The sequence below is a fragment of the Ochotona curzoniae genome, unplaced genomic scaffold (genome assembly GCF_017591425.1).
Source record: "Ochotona curzoniae isolate NIBS_2020 unplaced genomic scaffold, NIBS_Ocur_1.0 contig_2688, whole genome shotgun sequence".
NCBI lineage: Eukaryota > Metazoa > Chordata > Mammalia > Lagomorpha > Ochotonidae > Ochotona > Ochotona curzoniae.
The window spans coordinates 7,521,686-7,545,453 of NW_024465553.1; the positions used below are offsets into that span (position 1 = coordinate 7,521,686).

Below are 23,768 nucleotides of genomic sequence, written 5' to 3' on the forward strand. Positions count from 1 at the left end.
TGGAAAGTGGCCTGCAGTACTGGCCTGCACCCTAGGCCTGTTTCCACTGCACTAAGCATGGTTACTGGGACAGGAGTGTGGAAGGCTTCTCTGTGAAGACCCAGGAGCACCAAAGTCCACAGGGGATGTTTGTAAGGGTCTCCACAGTGATCAAGCCCAATCCTATCTCTGTAAGGAAGCCTGCAGCTTAAAAAGCCCACCCTGTTTGTGATATTTCTGCTCATGATTTACTACTGGATAATAATTTAGAAGATATTGATTGAGTACCCATTATGCATCAGGTATTATAGATCCTAGAAATATGGTAGTGAACATAGCCAATAATGCTTGTCAGATATTAACTGTGGGTAGGGAATCATTCATTGACTAGATTATAAATTGATTTATATTGGGAATTTTTAGCTTTATTATTACAATTATCACATTATTATCATTTTATGATACAGTTCCATAGACCCTGGAATTTTCCCTACCTCTCCATTAATCCCCTAGCTGAGTTTTCCCATATTATTACAACAGCGTAGTTCCTCATAGACAGTCATAAGTCCATTATGGACAATGGCAGAGAGTCCAGCATCCCATTATCAAGACACATCCAACAGTTTCACTGTGCGTTCATCCTAGATCCAGAAGTAAAAATGCACATTGCACCATATCCTTACGTCTGGACATGTCATTCTCCACTACAGTCACTATAAATCCCCCCAAGTGAAAAGCTACGAAACAAAACCAACAGCAGGAAGAAAAACAGAAACTTACAATGCCTTTTATTTTTATTGCGAAGGCAGATTTACAGAAAGAAGGAGACAGAGAAAGATCTATCTGCTTGTTCACTCTCCAAATAGGTGCAATGGCCAGAGCTGAGCCGATCTGAAACCAGGACCCAGGAGCCTCATTCTGGGTCTCCATGCAGGTGCTGGGTCTCAAGGCTTCGAGCCATCCTCTACTACTTTCCCAGACCACAAATGGAGCTGGAAGGGAAGTAGAGCAGCTGGGATACAAACCAGCACCCATATGGGATCCTGACACACAAAGGCAAGGACTTCGGTCACTAGGCCACGGCACCAGACCCTATGTTGGGAAATTTTATAATGTTTCCCCTTATAATGAGTGCTATATAAAATTTAATGCTTTGCTGGTACATCCTTTTCTCAACTGCAAGATTTGCTAAATCCTTGAGATTCCGAGAATAAGAGAAATTTCTAAATATCTGTAGTGTATGTCTTCCAGGAGGTTTTTGATCATACAGTTTTACAAACATGTGTTGAGTTCTTGCTGTGACTCAGACAATCTGCTAGATACTAGATATTTGATCCTAAAAGACTAAAATTTATTTTTCAGTCTCTTTGGATATTACTGTGCTGTTCACAAGAATGTTATATTTTGTCTTTAAAGTCTTTAATATCCATAGAATTTGTTTATTTTTATAAACCTCTATTATGACAATAGTGTTTCCTCTTAAGTTACCAATATTATTTGTGATTAGCAGCTTTTCTCGATCAGTTGGCCAGTGATTCGGGCCTTTTCTAGTCTTTCATAAGGAATAGTTTTTATTGAACCTCTCAATTTGTTTTCCATTTCTCAAATGATGTTCCTCCATTACTTGGTTCCTTTTATTTTCTATGAGCTTTTTTTTTTCATATTTTTCTAAACTTTAAACATCTAGCTCACATTTATTCTTTATTGTTTAATAAAGCCATGAATTTCTAGGAACAAAATCTGTAGCATTTTTATTGTTACTCAGATATTAAATCTCATCCTTTCCTTTGGCCATGAATTATTTAGAAGCAGATTTTTTAATAGACTTTCAGAATCATAGGATTTGGGATTATCTTTTTATCAGTGAATCCCAATTTTATGTTTTATGATTAGAAAACAAAATATATACCATTTAATTTTTGTAGAATTTGAGATTTGCTTTATGACCTCATGCATGACAAATTTCTAGAAACATGCCACATATACCTGAAAAGACAGTAATCCCTGTTGGCCCCGGGTTTGTATACATTCTTGGGTAGCAGTCTCTGTCTTGCACATCTTCACTAGTGTTGTTCCTAATGGGTCTGTCAGTTACAAGAGTGATAACACTGAAGTACCCGTTGTGAGTGTGCATTTGTCCATTTCTCCTTAATGCTATCTCTGCATTTGTTTTGATGTATTTTCAGGCTCACTTTGAGAATATTCAGGCTCATTACTGTGGTGATGATGATGATGAGTTATTACCTGTTTAATTGTAATAATTTGTGAGATGTTTTCCTGCTGTGAATGAAGATGCTTCAGCTGTCTGTTGACCCTTACAGCTCAGTCTTTAGTTTGAGTCTGTCTTTGCCACGGTAGCTACAGCACTGGGTCTGTGTAATGATTACTGATTGTTTCTCTCACCTTGCTTGGTGTCTCTCTCTATCATCCTTCCTCTGTGCTTCCACTTCTCTCCTGTGCTTTGTTTAAGCAATTAAGATATCTTTATTTCATTTTACCATGCTGGTCTAGAAGAATGTAATACTACAACTCATTAGTGGGCTTTATCCTGATATTTTAAATCTGTGTATTGACTTAATGCAGTTCAGAATTATCCATTATTTCTCGGGTGGCCATGATCACTACAGAAGCAGTAGGGTAAGACATCTGCTTATCTGCACTTAACACATGTAAAGTCATGTTATTCAGTAACTTAATTTCATCTTGCTTGTATTATATTTTGCCAAATAAATCGTGCAGTTATTATATTTATTTTCAAATTTAGTACTTGTCTAAATAAACCCATATTTCCTTGTTTTCTTTATTCATTTTTGCTTGTTACATTTCAGGTTTTTTTCTTCTGGATTCAGTTTATTTCTGTTGCATATCCTTTAGATTTCTTTTTAATAAGGGTCAATGAGTAGTAAATTGTCTCCATCCTAAAATACCTTTATTTTCCCTGCATACTTAGTGATAATTTTGCTGGGTATTAATATATGTAGAAGTGGATTTGTGCCTTAAAGTGATTGTGTATTTTTTGAGAGGTATACACACAGACAGGCAGGTACTGGTGTTGTGTCACAGGGAGTTAAGCTACTGCCAGCATCCTTTCCTTATGGGGCACTGGTTTGGGTACTGGCTTCTCCACTTCTAATCCAGCTCCCTGATAATGGGCCTGGGAAAACAGCCAAAAAATGGCCCTAGTGATCGGACCCATGCCCTCCATGTGGAACACCCAGATGGAGTTTCAGGCTTTAAAGAATGAAACTAGCAGGTGGAAGATTCTCTTTGGTGTGTGTGTAACAGAGGGAGAGAGAAAGAGAGAGAAATGCTCTCATCCACTGGCCTGTGATGGGCCAGGCTGAAGCCAGGAGCCAGGAGCCACACAAATGCTTCCCAGGCAGGCAGCAGGAGCTCATTGGCAGAAAGCTGTAATCGGGAGCCAGACCTGGTGTCAAACTCAGGTGCCCTTTAATCAGACACAGGTGTCTTAACTGCTAGGCTAAAGACTCTTACTACACATGTTTTGTAAGAATACTCCAAAACAAAATCAACATGTGGCTTAGTGATTTATTATGAGTCAAATCCTCTCGTGACCACACCCAACTGAAGAAGTAGACATTTGGCACTCATAGATTTGTACTTTTGCTTAATCTGCTTGACACTTTTGCAACATTCTAGAAAATTTTCCTTAAATTACTTTTCTTAATTTACTAATTCTGTCCTGTTTTTCTTTCATGTCTTTATGAATTTTCTGTGCTGCTTCTTGGAGAGCTTCCTTTTTTTATCTTCTACAAACACCAGTCTCCAAGGTTTGTTTCTACCCAGCAGTTCCAGGAATCCTCCTGTTTTCTTGCGTTTGGATTGTAGTAAGGTTGAGACTTCAGAGCTCATCCCTGATAATCCTGAGCTGCTCCGTGGTGGGACTGCCTCTGGTTCTAACAGGTGGCAACATAGGTGTTGCCATTGTTGAACCAGATTTCTCCTCTAAACTATTCTGTGGGGGAGAGATCTTTCAGATCCCAACTCTACAAGGGGTACAAGCCTGGGGTTTTGAAGTCATAGGGTGAATGCTTGCTTGTTTAATCTGAACAATTTATTTTTCCTAAATTTGCTTTCACTGAAGATTCAGCTTTTTTAGGTTTCAGGATCTGTGCGGTACTGGTAATTCTAGCTCACCTCTTTTGAGTCAGAGTCTTATGATTTGTACTCATGGTAACATTAAAACTGGAGACCTGTACATAGCTAACCTCCCCCGTGCTGTAGCTGTGGCACTGGCCACATGCCTGCCTCTCCAGTTCTCAGCACGCTCCCTTTCCTGGGGGCACGGTCTTGGGTGATTAACAGTGGAAAATGTACTTCTTCCTTTTTTGTTTAATCAGACATGTCCAAATCTTTGTTGTGAGATTCACCAAAATTAAAAGTCCTTCTTTTTTGTTCTTTTTTTTTTTTAAATAATCTTACGTAGGTGATTAGGGTACAAAGGGTCAAAGGCTACAGGAAAGTAGGTAATACTATTGTTTCCACACTAATATCATCACTTTCCCTGTATCTGGGATCAGGGGAGAAAAAAAGGGAGAAACCCCACTCAGCTCCCCACCCATCCCAGGTCCCCGATGTGAGGCACGCTGAAGCAGTCTAAAGGTCCTTCTAAACAGGATGGGAAAAAAACACCTCTTCATCGGTAGTGTTGCTTTTAGCTCCTCATTTTATGTGTCCTGAGTGGCCAAGATTGGAACAGAACGTTAACAGGTGAAGGCTAGAACTGATTTGATCCATTGAGTGTCCTTTGAGAAATACCTAAGAGCTGGACGGTTGAGTTCCTGTTCCCTGGAGGGAAGCCCGTTTGTGTCCAGCATTGCCTGATCCTGTTCCCTAAGGAGCGAGGAGTCCCTAAGCTAGTCCTTGATGGGTTCATCGGGACGTCAGAACGGGGTGGGCTCACATGCAACTTGCGCTTGTTTTCTGGGTAAATTTTCACTCACAATCAGTGAAGCTGTCAAAATAAGTCCTGCTGCTTGCAAGAGAGCCTGGGAATAGGGCTAAATAAACTGATTGCCTATCTTCTTGAGAAAAGGGTTACTGTAAAAGTGGTACTTCAAGCCAATAATAAAGCATAATCGTGAAATGGTTTAGCTTTAATGTCTTCAGCTTTTTATATCATGGTTCACTAACTAGTACCGTGAAAACTCCCTTGCTCCAACCAGAGATTCTGGACTGTGTTTTAGCATGTAACTTTTCACTTTTGTATCTCATTAGCTTGTGTTTTTGGTAGAGTTATTTTTTAAAATGATTTTTTCTCTGAGAAGCAGAGAGAACTGTAATTGGGAGCTGGGGATTCAATCCAGGTCTCCAGTGTGCATTGTAAGAAGCCAGCTACTTGAACTGTCACTGCTGCTCCCCAGGGTCTGCATTAGTAAGAAACGGGAGGCAGAGCTCGTGCTGAAGCCCAGCTACTCCAGCGTGGGTTATGTGCACCTTCAGTGCTAGTCACAAAGAAACATCTACCCCAGTAATCAACTACTCCCCAAAGACAAATATGTTTTCCTCTAATCTGTGGGAACTAATGCACAAAGTACAAAAATGTAATCTATAGGTATGAGGTGACATTCTGGGATTTCATTATTCATCCAGGAAATAGTCGGGTTTTTGCTTTGATTTTTTGTTGTTGTTGTTTGTTATTATTACTTTCTACTTGCAAAGTATTGCTGCCTTTTCTTTACCTAATGCAATGTTAAACCTGTGATTGCAAAATTAAGTGAATGTATACTGTTGTAAAAACTAAGGAAAAGAAGAAATAAGGAGAGAAGAGTGGGGGGGGGTGCAGGCAGGAGTAGGGGAGGATGGGATGGAAAACATCAGTGAGCTCCTAAGCCTGGATTGCAGGGTCAGTGAAGTGTGTCCTCGTGATAAAAATGAAAAAGCATTAATTAATTAAAAGGTATTCATAATACATTGTAGGTAACAAATATTTTTAGGCAGATAAGTACAGATTTCAGAGTTAAAACTGATAATATTTTTACAAACGGAAAATAAACTCTTAGGACATTGTGGTAAATTTAAAAACCAAGCGGGAAAAGCAAACAGATTTGGAAAGGGTGTGATAGCAGTATTTGAAAATAGCAGACTGAAGACAGATTTGTCTTTGCTTACTGTTCTCAGTAACTGGAAGTTCCCAACACTCAAACTTTAATTTTTCTGTCCCCTGGAATTTCTAACAAATGATTATCTCTTAGTATATATCCTGCCTACTTGTCCAATACACTCACCGTCACCCAAACTAGAGAAAGTACAGGGAATTAAAAAGAGGTTCAAAAACCACACGGAGAGGTTAGAAGGAATCTGAGTATTGGGTTTGATTCTGAGCTTCCTCTAAGAATAAAGAAGAGCAACACAGCTGACGTTGTAAGACAAAATAAAGCACGATAACCAGTGGTGATTATCAGACTTTTCCAATACTAACAATAAGACATTTCATAGGCATTTTACATCAAATTTAGGAATATCTCGTGTTTTGCAAAGATAGACCAGATTTTCATGACTTTAAATTTGTAACATTTTATCATCATCTCATATTGAGAAAGAAATATGTATGGTTTCAAATAATGTGGTTATATTTAACATGGACATGGAAGTTTACGTTTGCTAAAAAGATTCATTTTTTAAATAGAACTCTAGAGACACAAAATCTTAAAAGTCATCATCTTTCTGTTTACAGATCAGATTAGATAATCATTTTCATTTCTTTTAGTATAGCAAACCTTGGTGTTTTAAAAATGTCTTGAAAAGTATTTTTTACATGCTTATTTTTAATTTTCATTGGAAAAGTCAGATTTACAGAGAAGAGAGAGAAAGATATTTCATACATTGATTCATTCCCAAAATGGCCACAAAGCTGAGGCTGATCCAATCCGAAGCCAAGAGCCAGGAGCTTCTTCTGGGTCTCCCTTGTGGGCATATGGTCCCAAGGCTTTGGCCCATCCCCTACTGCTTTCCCAGACCACGAACAGAGAGATGAAAAGGAAGTGGAGCAGCTAGGGCATGAAATTGGTGCGCACATGGGATCCTGGTGCTTGCAGGGCAAGTATTTAAATACTGAGCCTTTGTGCCAGGCCATTTAAAGTATTTTTTAAGATGACAATAAATAATGTCAGTGATTTTTTATGTTTTATTTCACTGATTTTTGACATGTAAAACACTGTTACATAAGAGATTAACTGAAACCACTTTTTAAAAACAATTTTAGAGGGGTTTTTTTTAAGTTTTTGATTTTTTGAGAAAAAATTATCCAGTAAGCAGCTGAGTGGTTTCTGGCGTACAGTTGGTCCTTCTCTAAGCATATCCAACAAAATGTTAAAAATGATTTGTCACCTTTTGTACAATTATTAATACAAACTGAATTTTATTTACCAGGAGTCTTTACAGTAATTTGCCGCAAAATTAGCATTTACTCTGGAAATGAAGCAAAGATCATGATATTTGATTTATGATTAGTAATTATTCCCTAATATGGCTGCCAACTTAAGAATACTTGAATTATGTTTTTACAGTTTTTATAGGGAAAAGTGAGCCATTCAGTGCATATAGAACCTGAAAAGAAAGAAATTAATAACAGTTTTATGTATATATATGTATATTACAGTTGATAGCTATAATACTTAAAAAAATGAGGTGTCTGGGTAGCTCCGTGCCATCCAATGTTTCTGTAAGCTGGTCTGAGTAAGGAAGCCTGGGGCTTTAGCCACTTCTACAACTTCAGTAGAGTAGTAATGTTTATCGTCACAATCAAGAAGATGGAGTGCTTACTTTCCTAGAGACCTTGCTGGTAGAAAAAGAGTAAAGCATACATTTAAAACTTTGTCTAAGAAGTACCAAACTTGGGAAGTTTTGTAAGACATTTAGTGGCACCAGAGTACCTTTGAACATTTCAGAGAAAGCCGTGGGGACTTATGGACCAAGTTCTTTTACAAAAATGCTTTCCATCACAAGAACTTCGAATTTCAGCATGTTGGGGATTTTGGAAGAACTGCAAGTATTGTGAGATATGTGGGTGACAAGATGTCAATCTAAATCAAATTCTTTTATAGAGTCCAGCATGATAGCCTATTGACTAAATCCTAACCTTGCATCTTACAGGAGTCCATGTGGGTGTTGATTGGATACTGGCTGCTCCAGTTCCCTTCCAGCTCCTTGCTTGTGGCCTGAGAAAGCAGTCCAGAACAGCCCAAAGCCTTGGGACCCTGTGTCCACATGGGAGACCCAGAAGAAGCTCCTGGCTCCTGGGTTCGGATCGGCTCAGCTACAACCATTGTGGCCACTTGGGAAGCGAACCTGTGTACTGGAGACCTTCCTCCTGCCTCTCCTTCTCTCTGTGTAAATCTGAACTTTCCAATAAAAGATAAATCAATCTTTAGCATTTATTTATATTTAGTGTAGCCCTTGAATGTACATCCTGAAGATAATTTTATATAAATTATTGATACTTATAAATTATGAGATGATTTTGCTGATGCAGAGTTTTCGACTTGTCAACACTCAAATTGAATTTTTAGATTAGGGATGCCTAGCCTGTATATTACTGAAAAGTAATTTTTTTCTATATTTAATACATGTATGCATAACTACATAGACACTCCCTCTTACGTTTCAGAGTTTATTTTCTAGTATGTTAGGGTAAAAATATGTCACAGTCATTTAAAAATTACTTGTTTATTTTTAATTAATGTTTAAGCTTGAAATATTAAATAAGCTCTTCAATTGTTAAAGTTCTACAAGAGAGAAATAAGAATTTTTGTCTTTAAGAATCTGTTTATCACTAAAATCACCATTCTCAGTGCTAAATCTATACTGTTAAATCCAGGAGTAAATTTTTTCATTCTTTTTGCTTCCATGTTTCCCCTTCCTTTTTTTCCCTAAGATATATTTCTTTTTACTGGAAAGGCAGATTTGCAGAGAGAAGGAGACACAGAGAGAAAGATCTGTCTACTGGTTCACATCTCAAATGTCCACAACGGCTGGAGCTGAGGTGATCAGGAGCCTCCTCCAGGTCTCCATCCGGTACAGGGTCCCAAGACTTTGTGCCTTGCTTGACTGCTTTCCCAGGCCACAATCAGGGAGCAAGAGGGGAAGTGGAGCAACTGGGACACAAACCTGTGCTCATTGGGATTCTGACACTTGAAGGTAGAGAGTTAGCCAATTGATCCATTGCGCCAGGCCCATGTTCTCCCTTTTTATCATTCAATCTTCCATCTCCAAGTTCTTCCATAGTTTTCTGTCCAAAGTTTAAGTCACAACAAATGAAATAAACAAATGGTGATGGATAGATGAGTGGATGATGATAAGGTTTCAGGCTTGGGGCATCTTTCTGATAAGACATTTACCCAGGACTTGGTCTGTGTGCTACCTGACCTGTCCTGTCACTGAGTGAGTGAGGTGGATTCTACCTTGAACTTGCTTAGTAGCGTATCCTAACCACTAACATGTTAATTAACAGTCTTCTTTTGTCACTTATCATTCTAGACGGAAAGAGCGTATTCCTTTTGTGGAACTATTGAGTACATGGCACCAGATATCGTCAGAGGGGGAGATTCTGGACATGACAAGGTATGTTCAGTTTTTGAATAAAATGTATAATGAGAATCATAGTTACTACCCTGGGGTTTAAACTTTCAACACTGACCTCTGTCTGGTATTGTCTCCCTCCACTACTGACCCTTTGCTTCTGCTTTCTGTCCCTTAACACGTTTTGATATCCAGTGTTTCGAAGAGAAATTATAATAAGGAAATTAAGGAAGGCTAGAGTGATCTGTGATACCCTTAAACAGAAAACACTGAGCTCTCAAGGGAACCAGCTCCCACCTACTGGTTCACACGCCTAAATGCCTACAACAACCCAAGGCAGAGCCTGGCCTGTCTAGGTCTCTCAAATGGGACCTAGCTGCTTAAGCTGTCCTCTTCACCTGCCTGCATTAGCAGAAAGCTGGAGTCAGGTGTGGCTGTGGGAATGGAACCAACATGGGACATGGGCACACCAACCAGCATCAGAACTACTGGGACAGTGGCTGAACCCAGTTTTCATTTTTTAAAGGTTTATTGGTGATGGTCTTGTTTGTTTCATAGAGTAACTCTTGATCCCTTCTAGGCCTTTTTTTTGGCTAAGATCAGGTGCATGGAGTAACATTTAAACCTGGTACCTCAGAACTGACAAGTTCGTAACATAATTAAGAGCCTGTATCTTAAGGGAAGCAGCAACTGTGACGCTTAAAAAAGGAATATTCTGCCAAGTGGTACCTGGGCTTTTACTACACAGGTGAACCACTGCACAATAAAATGTGTTCCTTGCTCCTGTGTGAATCATGATGACTGCCTTAGGACGGTGCTTTTTGGCATTGCCGATTTCTGGTAGAAAAACAGATACATAACCATGTGTATCTCCTGTACCTAGATCAGACCCCTTATCTGCAAGGACCATGAATGTGAATTCAAACAACCTCAGATTGAAAATGCTTGGGAAGAACATTGTCTCTGCTGAGTATGTGTAGACTTTTTCCTTGTCTTTACTACCTAAGCAGTGCAGTATAAGATCTATTTATAGAACACTTTACAGCCCATTAGGTATTATAATTAATCTAGCTATGACAAAGGATATAGGAAGATGTGCATAATTTACATGCAAATGCTGTGCCATTTGGTGCAAGGGACTTGTGTGTCTGCAGATTTGATAAACGAAAGAGTCCTGAGGCCCATCCCTTGTGACTGTATTTGCTTTCCAGGAGACCAGGAGGGCTGAGTTGAGAGTCTCTCATTGTCAATTCCTGCCCAGAACTTTGCAGAGAGGTACAGGGGCCTGTGTTGACTGCCCTTCTAACAGAATTAAACATTGTGCAGACCTTGAAAAAAAGAAACATCTTTGCATTGGAATCATCTGAGTCTGTTTTCCTAAACTCTTCTTTAAAAATGTCCTTTGGACAGAACAAGTCAGTCAAACCACCTCAGCCATATGTTGGCAGTGAAAAACTGGGCAAATGGAGACTCTAAGATAGACTATGTCAATCAGTAGCTTCTTTAATGACCTCATCATGCTTAGAATGGTAAGATTAGCAGCAATTCATAACTGTTAAACTATCAAAATCACTTGAGCAAAGACCCTCGGAGCATGCCCCACATCAGGGACCTGGGGTGGGTGGGAGACTGGGTGGGGCTTCTCCCTTGAAATCCCCCTTTACCTCAGATACATGAAGAAAACAATGTGGAAATAATAGTCTTACTCCCCGAAAAAATGTCCTTTGGAAGGAGGGGGGTCTTCATTTTCTGTTTGTATGAACAAAATGAAGATGATAAAAGTCACTTTCTAAGTAATTATACTATAAAATCTAGGTCACAGGGCTTTTTTCTTCTTTTATTGAAGAATGTAAAACTTGTTCAGTTTTTTTGTCACACTTTTGCTTTATTAATAACCCTCACCAAATAAGGGAATCTGCCTTTTCCTGATCCTCTTGCCCTCTTCGTCTCCCTTTTTCTCATCCCCATCAGTACTTCCTGTTGGGCGTCTAATATTCCTTCCCATGATCACTTTCCACGTATGCATGGTGTTGCTTTAGGCCCATGCTGGGAATCTGCTTTTGGTCTCTGCGTTGTTTCAAATCCAGCAGCAGAATGTTCTGAGAGTTTTGGCCTAAATGACAGTGAAACTAGTTTGTGTAACTAGACCAGAGCCAAATTGCTGGCTTAGTCTGTTTTGTGGTATTCTTTGAAGCTTTTGGAGAATTTGCTGGGTGGGATTGAACCGTTAGAAAATTATCCAAAAAAAAAATTAGAAAATTATCTTCTAAGATTTAGTAGAATGAAGGAATCAGTTTTTTGGAAAAGAAATCCTTGTTTCCCTTGCAGAATTTCTGCACCCACAGCCTTGAATACAGTCAGCCACTCTTCCTTGCCACCAAGAAGGACCCTGGTGACTCTGAGTTAAATGAGAAAATGTATACCTAGCACTCCTTAGTTCAGTAAATCCTTCTCCTCTCATGATTTCAGTCTCCTTTTCCCTTGTTCCTTTAATGTAGCTTCAGCCTTATAAATTTTGTGTCACCTCTCTGAAACTTCAGCCCTGCCCTGGAATTTAGAAGCAGATAATTTAAAATGTTAACAGCCAGTGAATGTTTCTTACTGGTGTAAGCTCGTCTCTCCGATAGTTATCGAAATCCTGATTGACCTACTTACAAAAGAAGTAAGTTCCATCTTGTTAGGGTTCTTTAAATCCTCAGAGATTGCTGTGTTCTCCCTTCAGGTAAGTGCAATTATAAATTAGTTCCAATTTAAGGCATATTTTATTTTATCCTAGTTCAGATCTCTCCATCAAATAGATTTATTTCACAGATTCTATAAGAGGAACTGATTAAGCATTTATGAAAAGGAGTAACACCTAGATTGAGTTCCCAACTCTGTTTATGTTCTGTGACTTTAAGGGATTTCATAAGGTTTATAGGAACATAATACTCAATTTTTAAAAAATGATAATCATTACTCCCCCATCATAAACCCAAAGATTCTACCTCCTTAAAATTTCAAAAATATTTATTTATTTGCTTGCATATTTATTTGTTTGTTGAATTGGCAAAGCAAAGCTGTGGAGACAGTTTCTGGCTCACTCCTGACATCTATCAGGCCAGGCTAGCACTGGGCTTGGATCCTGGACCTGGCAACTCCGTGGGGGTGCAGGCACCCACCTTGCCTGATCCATTACCACAGCCTCACGGGGTCTACACTGGCCAGAAGCTAGGCTCAGGGCCAGTGCTGGGGATTGAGCCCCCGCACTCCAGTGTGAGTTGTGGCCCAGGATCCACTTCTTAAAAGTTTAAAAACTTATTGCAAATTAGAACTTTCCTAATGTAACATAAAGCTTACTCATTGAGAAAATAATTTTAAAGCTTTCTATGCTAAAGAGACTGGATATTCTGTAAATCTCTTCGTTGCATGTGCTAATTTAATACTTATTGCTCAGGAAGTTAACATGCAAAATCTTTTTGTTAAAATATTTTCCAGAGACAAATATTTGGCCTAGTGATTAAAATACCAGTTAGGGTTTGTCATGATGGCTCCAGCTGCTGACTGCTGTGTGAACTGGGAGGCAAGTGTGACAGCTCAAATGACTGCGTCCTGCCCCCTGCCCCGGAGACCTGGATTGAGCTCTTGGCCTGTGGCTTTGGCCCGGCTTAACCCCAGCCGGTCCAAATGTTTGGGATGTGAACCAGCAGATGGAAGTGCTTTCCCCACTCTCCTCCCTTCTCTCATTCTGCTGCTCTGTTTCTCAGTGCGTGCGTGTGCGTAGCTGCCTCTCAAATTTAAAGAAAAAAAAAGTTGTAAATAAATAGCTTTTCCCATTCTTTTAAAATATATATTAGTTGAAAATGCATAAAATGAAATTTGTTGCTTTCTAGGCAGTTGACTGGTGGAGTTTAGGTGTTCTGATGTATGAGTTACTAACGGGAGCATCTCCTTTCACTGTGGATGGAGAAAAAAATTCCCAAGCTGAAATATCTAGGTAAGATCTCACTAAATAAATGCATTGTTCTCTCTAAGGAGTTGATTAAATTTCTATAATTAGGCTGCTAAAAGATAATCTTAACAGTAATGGACAGAATGATGTTAAGGTGATAAATTTGCATTTGTATTCATATTCATATTTTTATATTCCATATGTTCAGTTAGCTTTTAATTTTCATGGGATTTTTGTCATAACTTTGGTGTGTTGCAAAGCACACCTCCTAGAGATATCATATATTGAGAAGTTTTGTTATTTTTTCACTGTATTCATAATTTAATTTCTTTGTGACTTTAACATGAAGAAAAACAAATGACATTTTAAGCTTAGCAAAAACAAATATGGTAAAATGTTAATGGTCATGTTCAAAGCTTAGTGTTAACCTGTGAGTGTGTTTGACTAAAATTTACAGTGTAAAACTGAATTATCCTAATTTTACATTTTCAAGATAATCATTTTGATTGTCTTTCCTGATACAAAATCTCTCATAGTCTGTTCTTAAATCTCTCATAGTCTGTATGGTTCTGATATATATATCATTATCTTATCCCCAGATGTCTTAATTATCTGTATTTTTTGTTATTGAATTTTTCCACTCCTTAATTATCATGATCTTCTCTGAACTCTGCATACCTTTTTTTAAAATATTTGAGATGCTTCAAAATAATGTGTTATTCATGTCATCTGTTTGCCATTCTTGTCTGCAGATATGATATCAAATTTCAGGTTATAACCAGATCTTAAGATGACAAAGGCTAGGGCCCAACTTTGCCCTTTCCTCTGCCGGTGCCCAGTGGTCCCGGGTGTGCAGCAGTCTCCAGGAGGTCCTATCTTCCCAAAATTACCTTCCTGCAATTTCTGCTTGTCAGTCCGGTCCTTGAGAACATGGGATGAGTCTGTTCTGTCTTCCTAGGAGTTGACTGAAGCATGTGATCTTTTCACTTTTCAGATGAAGCCGTTTCCAGGTGCCTCCGCTGGCCGGGTGCTCAGGTGGTGGTTGGCACGGTGGGCTCAGAGGCTTGCTCCCCAGCTCTTCTGCCTGTTTCCTGTCCTCAGTTCATGTTTGTGGTACATGCTTGTCTGCTGTGCTCTCCACAAGCCTCAGCTGTATTTCCGGGGAGAGCCTCTTTCTTCAGCTCTGTGTAGATGCTGCTGGAGGGTGTCCCCTGGGCCTCTGTAACTCCCATCAGTTGTTCTGTCTGCCCTTTCAAGCTTCAGTAGCAGTGGCAATCCAGTGTGCCTCACCGAGGCAGGACACACAGGTCTGGTGCAGTTCTCTGTGTCCGCCATCCACATGTTCTTTCTTTGTTTTATTACCTCTGCCTTTGAAATGTAGGAAGCATTTGCCAATAGATGTTTGACATTTTGTTCATAATTCAATGAAATATCCTTCATTAATATATAATTATATGATTATAACCATAGTGTTATATAAATTCAGGCCTGAGTGTTATCAGAGTACAGGGTGCCTACTTACTTGCAATTCTACATCCATGGATTCAGCCATCCATGGATTAAAATAGTTGAACCAAAAGTATTTCATGCTGAGTACTACCCTGAGTCCCTGCAAATGCAGCGATGTCTGGGCCCTTACTGTGGCTTCCCACCATGTCACAGGTCCTCAGTCTCTTTCAGATGTTCGTGAGCTGTCATCAGACCTGCAGTGGTTATATTGTTTGGAATGTGCACTCACTTCATTTTGTTGTCAATATTCCCCAAGCAGACAGTGCAACTGTTTAGGTAGCATTCACACTGTGTTATGTAGTATGAGAAATATAGAGGTAATTTGGAATATACGAGAAGTGTACATTGCCTGTGCACTGATACGCCCCTCATCTCAGGGAAGGACCAGTCCCCCACGGACATGGAGAACAAAGATGCACTGCTCAGGCCAGGCTCAGCGAGATGTTTTTGTAACATGTGACACTTACTTGAAATTCTGGTTTCGGTGTCCATCAATAAATTTTCACGAAGACACAGCTGTCATTGGGTCGCTAGATCCAGGCCCTTATCTCAAACACAGTAAGGAATTTATGGGTGAGATACAGGAAGCTTCAGTGGAGGAAAAGGTGGTATATGCAAAGCCAAGTGCATACTTGAGAGGCAGTGTGGGCATTTGAGAGTGAGCGGCACCTGGAGCGGTTTAGGCATATCTCAAACAAGAGAGCAGAGGAATTGAAGATGAGGTTTGGGACGGGGTTTCCTTCTCAAAGTCTTGCAAGCATCACACTGTTAAGTTCATGATGACATTAGGAGTGTCAGTCATGGTAGTCGTAGATGACCACACATGCTGGCTGTTTTGAGCTGGCACTGGACAGAAGTTCTGAGGAAAAAGCAGATGGGATTCCTTCACCCCAGCACATGGGCTGGGGGGTGCCAGGATACTGGACAGCTGCTGGCTGGCAGGGGGCAAGGCCATGTCCTCAGCTCACTCCTGGCCTTGACACAGCTGTGCTCCTCCCTTTGTGTATCAGAGCTGAGCAGTTGTCACAGAGACCAGATAGCTTGTAAATCCTGAGCCGTGTAATGTCTGGCTCTGTTGTTCATTTTCCACCACCCATTGCCAAGTAGCGGATTACTCCACAACTTGGAGGCTGAAAAGCCACAGGCATTGCTTATCTTGCAGTTTCTGTGGGTCGAGAATGGGACCTCAGCTCAGCCCAGTCCTCTAAGTCAGGGCTGCACAAGCAGTCAGGCGTTGGCCGGGCATGATTGTCTCAGGGCTAAGCTGGGCAAGGAGTCAAGATTGTTGGCAGGATCCCGGTGGGCAGTCCGTTCCTTGGTGACTGGTGGCCAGAGACCACCCTTGGTTCCTTGCCACATGGACTTCTCCAGAGTGGCAGCTTGCTCACTTGGAGGTGTTGACATGGCAATGTCCAGGAAGCTGGTCAGGAAAGTGACCTTTGACCCCTGGGAGAAAGGCATCTGGCCCAGCTGTCTCTGAAAGGGCTATGAGCCCCAAGTGATCTAGGTTCATCTTAGAAATCTGCCTGCTGTGAGCCCTGCATATGAAAGGTGGCCACAGCCATGTAGGTCATTGTCCTCCCAAGGAGGGTTCCTCTTCAGGTTATTATTTTAAGACATTGATTTTGTGTGTGACTACAGGCTTTGCCATGCAAAGTCAAAGTAGTGATTCTGTTGTACTTTTTAATTTTACCCATTTCAGCCAGTTAGTTAATGCCTGACATTAGCCATTTGTGTTTTTAAAAATTGTTGTTTTATTTTTACTTGAAAGGAAGAATTACAGAGATAGAGAAGGAGACAGAGATCTTCCATCTGCTGATTCACTCCCTGAATGACTGCAGTGGCCAAAACTGAACTGGTTTCATGCTGGGAGCTAGGCGTTTCGTTTCTTCTGGGTCTCCCTCATACGTGCAGGGCCCAAAGACTTGAACTATCCTATGTTGCTTTTCTAGGTCATTAGCAGTGAGTTGTATCAGCAGTAGAATAGCCGGGACATGAACTGGTGCCTATTTGAGATACCAGTACAATAGGTGGAAGTTTAGCCTGCTGCACCACAATGCCATCCCCAACCCATTTGTGTTTTCTAGAACTTTGTTTCTGTATATCTTGCTTTGGGAGTTATGTGTAGAATAATTGCAGCTATCTTTTTACAAAACAAAACAAAGCCTGTTTTAATTTTCATTTTACGAAGAGATCAAATTTATTCTTTCCATGGCCTTTTTTTTTTCTTATGACTTCATGAAAAAAATACAACATCAACATATTTTATAAAATCTCCCTGATCCTCAGTTTGGTCGTCTTTTTTTCTTAAGTTCTTCATTTTATGGATAAAGGAAAAATACGAGCATCTGTTTTTGCCATAGCTCCCTTACTGAAACCCTGAATCAGTTCATGTTTGTTCCCACAATGATTCATCTATACATTATTTGTTCTAAAGATTTATATATTCATATGAAAAGCAGAGAGACGGGGAAGAGACGGGAGAGAGAGCTTTTATCCTCTGCATCACTCCTCAGATGCCAAAAACAGCTGGGCTTAGGTGCACAGCAGGAAGGTAGATTGCAAGTGTGGGATAACTGGGACTCCCAGGCACTCTGGGACAGGATTTGGACATGTCAGGTGACAGCCCAGCTCACCATGCCATGATGCCCACCCCACATCCTTCTACATGACACACTCACATCCCCTACAGGCTGAGGGGTCCAAAACGGAGGGGTGTGGCCAGGAGAGGGATGTGGGGTGTCTCATTCCCCAGATTTGCATCATGTTTTCCTTTATCATCCTTCCGACCCTTTTTCTTTATACAGCTACTATGGGCATTTGTGGAAATTATTCTATAATTCTGGGAATTCAAGGAAAGCAGATAGTGAAAGCAGCATCAACTCATGAAATGAGAAAGACTGAGCGTTCCGGTGGAGGACAGGTAGAACTGACCTGTGAGAAGGCACGTGTCTGCCAAAAAGTAAACAAGTTCCATGCAGGCTTTGCATAAACAGGGAAGTCCCAAGGGAACCAGGCACAGTCAAATGGAGACAGGTCAACGTTTATTTGTTCATGAAATGCTTGTTGGGGACCTGCTGTGCGTTGAGCATGGCCATGAACCCTGGGAATCAAGCTACAGACAAAGCAAGTAAGCCCCCATTCAGTTGGAACTCATACGTCTGTCAGGAGTGAGAAACAATGTAGGATGCCATATATGGATGTTGGGAAGCAAAACAGGACAGAACAAGGAGTAGAATAGGGTGGGTGGTTCGAGAAGGCATCTCTAACAAGGTGACCCTTGAACGAAGGCCACAGTGAGAGGCCAGCTGGGCATTGCCCATTGCCTCTGCTACTGTGGTCCTGAAGGGCAGTAACACCTTTTGGTGGAGACAGTCCTTCATCGCATCTTTGTGAACATACAAGACACATGAGCATCATTTCCTAGGTGTGCAGTTCTTCACTTGGAATTTATTTGTGGTCGTGACATAAGGTAAGGGTTTTTTTGCCCTTGTGTGTTTATTTTCCAAATAGCTGGTTTCCCTACCACATTTGTTGAACAGTGTAGCCTATCTCTATGGAACAGTCACCTTTTAGGAAAGATTTGAGCCGTTATATGTCCCTGGGTGGTGGTTTCTAGGATATCTCTTCTTTTCACTTGAATTGGTTGCTGATTTACCTTGCTCTTGCTTCACTTTCATAATTTCTCTTTATAATGCATCTTAATGTGGAGCTGGGCATCTCAGCCCCAGTTTTATTTTTCAGAATTCTCTTAGAAGCATTATGCACTTATTCTTGCAAATAAATATTAAAGTCACCCATGCTGTAAAATACCTTGCTGTGACTTTAATTAATCGTTCGATTTCCTGTTATTTGGAAAACAGTCTCTCCCTAATTAGAAGACAGGGATGATAACAGCAGTATTTTGATCCGATTGTTGTGTGGACTGAATAATACCACACGTGCAGTGTTTAATGTGCTGTATCAACTCAGCCTGTCCCAATTTTACAGGAGGCTCTAAGATTTTTTTGGGCCTTACCTAATTGCAGTTCATTTCTGATGTTTCTCAGATCCACTTTGAAGCAAGAAAAAAAAATGACTTTGGGTTATTACCATGTTAAGACAAATGGAGCTCCACTAGGTTTTGCTCCTATTGCAGAAATCAAGTATTCTGGAGGAGGTGATGTGACAGCAACAGCCAAGAAATGTTTCTCTGCCTATGGTACTGGATATCCTGGTGTAGATGTGCACAGAGGGTCCCAGGGGCATCTTGCACTCACACCTCCATCCATGCCCCATCTCAGGGAGCCGATTTTCAGAAGGACGTTCACACCCATTTGTCACCCTAGGCATCAGTCTTACTTGGCTATATTTTAGGATCAGGACAGAAAACAGTGTATCTGCAGGATAACCTCAAACACATCTTCCCAGGGGACCCTTCCAGCTGCCTGGACACAGCTTCACAGTCCAAGGAGGAAACCGCTGTTAGAGAGGAGACTGAGTAGGCAGCACAGTAACTGAGCAGACACTGCCTGCCTGTGGGCCTAGCACCCACAGTCCCACGGAGACACCGTTGGGTGGCTAGGTTGAAGAGACAATGCATAGCAGCTGAAGTGCACCTAAAGCCTTCCACACAGTCATGGATGAGGCTGTTCTGAGCTCCAGGTCGGCTCATGTGCTCAGCAGGTGTACTGGCACAGCTGCACCACTGAAATGGTGTTCTTTAATCAAAAGGTGAATCCGAGATCACCTGCACACAAAGGTAAGGTTTAGCTCACTGTAAGCCCTTCCTCCTCTCCACCCATTCCTAGTTTCTGATCTTCCTGCTGGTGCTGCAGTTTCCCAGTAGGAATAGGGTCAGAAGCCCTTCATTGTGCTAAGGAGAGCCCGTGCTACTCTAGGCCTGAGCAGCATTCTTTGCTGCATCTCCCGAGTACTTTCTCTGTCTCTCCACTCTGTAAATCTGCCTTTCCAATAACAATAAGTAAAGTGTATTTTTTTTAAATAAGTGCCACTTAAGGTTGCATGAAGTACTAAGACTTCAGGATTACATTTTTTAATATATTTTTTTATCTCTTTTTCACAGGTATTTCCTTTACAGAGTGTGTCTTACCTTTGACCAAGCATTCTGTCATTGTAGCATCATCTGGTTGTTGTAATAGCAAGTTTTGTCTGCCCACAGGAGAATATTAAAAAGTGAGCCTCCATACCCCCAGGAAATGAGTGCAGTAGCGAAAGACCTCATTCAACGTCTTCTGATGAAAGATCCCAAGAAGAGACTGGGATGTGGCCCACGTGATGCAGATGAAATCAAAGAACATCTCTTCTTCCAGGTGAAGTCTGCGGAACCAATAGATAGTTTGCTGCACCTGCTCTTGGGATGATCAGCTTTCTGGGTGGGGATCCTGGGGACTATTTCTATTTCCGCTTGCATCGTACCTTTTCTTGTCATGGTAGGGAACAAGATGAGAAATGTGCTTGTGTGGAGCTAAGTGGAGTTGGGCTGGGCAGGTTCTATCAGCGGTCAGTGCCTGAATCCCAGCGATTGGAGCTTCTTGAGCCATGATTGCCACTGGTGCTCTTGAGATTTAGACTCAGGGGCTAGGGAGATGTGCATTCTGTTTGTTACTTGTCACTCAGTTCATGATCTGTAACTGCCACTGCGTTTTACCTTCTGTTTTTTAATTTTTATGTATTTAGAAGACAGAGAGAGACAGACACAGAGAGAGCTCTTCCATCCAGTGGTTCACTCCCCACCTACTCGCGACAGCTGAGCCCAGGCCAAAGACACAGCCTGGAACTTGGTGAGGGTGGCAGAGGCCAAGCACGTGAAATGTCCCCTGTCTGCCCTGAGGTTGGACATGAATCTAAGCACTCCACTATGGAGCCTGGGCCTCCCACGCAGCATCCTTAGCGCTGTGCCGAAGGCCTGCCCATTTCACTTTTCAGATGGTGAGTTTGTGTCTCCCTGTTGCTCAGGAGAAATGTTAGGAAATTCAAACCCTGCCCATGTCCTGGTTCCTTGTCTGTGACGTACAGAGTTATTGTCATTTTCTCTGTCCCTGTGATGCAGCTGTGCTTATTCTGAAAAAGCTACCTGAGTCTGTTTCTGCAGAACACCAACTAGATCTGCATTAGTGAGCTCAGTTTGGTCCCAAAACCCAAATGTTAAATAACCAGGAGAAGTGAGTGAGGCAGAGCTGTTGGTCATCCCCTTCTAAAGGGATCCCCTTGATCCCATCTAAGGGATATCCCAAACCCCAAGCACATCATTTCAACAAGTGTGTCCTCCGTGTGTAAGGGAGAAAGGGACCTTCCCACACTTATCTTTTTATTCCGTAAGTCGAGCTTTTATATTACCTGCAGCAAAACAAATGAGAAAGCATCTGCTGAAACAAAGATTCCTAGTCAAGTAAGTTTGCTATAATTGCTTTCTAAATATGTAACGTATTGGTTAATGTTTAGAATTATCTCTGTACTTCTAGACTTATTTATTTCTGTCACTCTAACCATTTTTCAAAGCAGCATTGAGCATCTTATAGAAATTCAGAAGCATAGTGAGAAATACATTTCAAATAAAACCAGCTTCTCAGTGTGTACACTTCACAAATTGATATGACTCAGAAAGATTACTGTTTGAACAGACTGTTTCAAATACCGTGTTCAGAAGTTTGGCTAAAACATTAGCAATCCAGTACAATTCAGGAAACTGTTCTAACAAAAATCCCCCCAATCTCATTTTTCTGGGATCTTTTGCTCCTTTGGTCCTTGTATTTGTGAGTTTACAGTATATCTTTAGTATTGGAAAATCTTTTCTTTGTGATAACTCAGAACAGTAGGTTGAGATGATTTAACTCCCTTGACTTCCTAAGTGACGGAGGGCTGCTTCCCTAAAGCCCAGAATCCTACTATAGATCTCAAGGTTTTTCCCATAAAAGCGAAGGAGGTAGGAAGGGTCATCCATTTTCTGTGTAGTAGCATTTCGCCTATGAGCAGCAGAGTCCCTTAAGTTGCCCCTTTACTCTAGAAGTCTCTGTTACTGCACATTTAGTAGCCAAGCAGAAATCTTCTGCTTCTAACAGAAAACTTTTCGGCCACATAGGGGAAAGTGCACGAGGCAGAAAGTCAAGAAGCTGTTCTCAGATCCAAACTCTTCCACCGACTGGTGTTTAAATGGAATTGTCGGTTCTTATTTCTGGGCTTCCATTTGCTTTTGTGTGAAATACAGATGATGAACCAGTAATCTCCTAGACCCATTCTCACTGAAAAAACTGAAGACCTGTAATGTGAAATTATTATATTTCCATTGTCTCTTCACAGGGGCATAATAAACACATTCTATGATGGTTGATTAAACTTAATGAATTTCATCAACCATACAGTGCACAATTTCACATTTTACCATCACTAAACTCAGCATGCATCTTACAGAAGACATGATCTTTCTATTTTATTTGCTAATGCTTTTTTTCTTAATGATAAATAAAATATTGGTATATGTTACCATCAGTAATATTTTAAGTCTGAGGAAATGTGGTAACGGATCTGTAGGACTCAATTCAATAAGTATTATCTGAGCGTGACAGATGGAGCATAAGGAAACAGCATGGGGATAGAGTTGAGTTAGATAGAAATATATCAATTGTAAAGAATGCAGCAGCAAAAAGGCACTTAGTCCAGCCAAGAAACAGGCAAAGGACTTTGATAGACAGTTCTCAAAAGAAGAAATACAAATATCTAACAAACACGTGAAAAAAAAAATCCAGCGTCACTAGGCGCATCAAATACTCACAAACGCTGCAGTGAGTCTCGCCTCGCCCCTGTCGGAGTGGCTGACACAGCACACGGAGTGACAGAAGCTGGCGAGGATGTTCAGCGAGGGGGACACTTACTCACTGCTGGTGGGAGTGTAACCAGTGTGCAGATAGTGTGGGATTTCTTTAAAACTAGAACTAAACTTGCCTTGTGATCCAGCGATCCCACTATTGGATATATAACCAGAAGATTTGAACAGGATGAATCAAAGACATTGTGTAACTATATTTTATAGCAACACTGTCCCTGTCAACAAGATGTCCCTGTCAGTGAGTGAATAAAGAAAACATGGAGCCCCGGTGCTGTGGCCTAGTGGCTAAAGTCCTCATCTTGCATGTACCAGGATCCCATGTTCATGTCCGGGGCACCAGTTCATGTCCTAGCTGCTCCACTTCCTTTCCAATTCCCTGTTTGTGGCCTTGGAAGGCAGCCGAGGATGGCCCAAAGCCTTGGGACCCTATAACTGCATGGGAGACCCCGAGGAGACTCCTGGCTACTGGCTCCTGGCTTCAGATCAGCTCTCGGCTCAGCTCTGGCTGTTGTGGCCACTTGGGAAGTGAACCAACAGGTGGAAGATCTTTCTCTCTGTCTCTCTTTCTCTCTGTAAATCTGACTTTCCAGTTAGAAATAAATCTTTTTTAAAAAAAAAAAAAGAAAAGAAAATGTGGGACGTGTATACACACACACACAATGGAATTAAAAAGAAAAATTCTACCTTTTGCAGCAAAATAGACTCAATGGGAGGACATCATGTTGAGTGAAATCAGCTAAACCAGAAAGATAAATGTCACATGTTTTCCCTTATATGTGTGACCTAAAATTTAAAGAAGAAAAAAATGAAGAAATGTCTGTGTGTATCAGTATTCCTACAAATATTCCTATAAATGTAATTTTGCAAAACTGTATTTTACACCTGTGTCAATCCAGTGGTTAAGAATGCTATACTACTATAGTTTTAATGATCTGTGATTACTTTATAATTTACTGTATATCAGTGAACTATTCATTTTTTCCA

The 23,768-nt window shown here is 40.9% G+C and overlaps 1 protein-coding gene across 6 annotated transcripts in view; it reads left to right on the forward strand.

Moving 5' to 3' along the window:
* Nucleotides 1-23,768, forward strand: part of RPS6KA5 (ribosomal protein S6 kinase A5) — a 133,194-nt gene that overhangs the window by 91,317 nt on the left and 18,109 nt on the right. For 5 of the 6 annotated variants that reach the window (XM_040975158.1, XM_040975157.1, XM_040975161.1 and 2 more), the window contains 3 exons: nt 9,478-9,561; nt 13,392-13,495; nt 20,121-20,271. In XM_040975158.1, coding sequence (XP_040831092.1) covers nt 9,478-9,561; nt 13,392-13,495; nt 20,121-20,271 — 339 coding nt within the window. The remainder of the gene's footprint in view (nt 1-9,477; nt 9,562-13,391; nt 13,496-20,120; nt 20,272-23,768) is intronic. The other variant, XM_040975159.1, reaches the window with a different exon arrangement.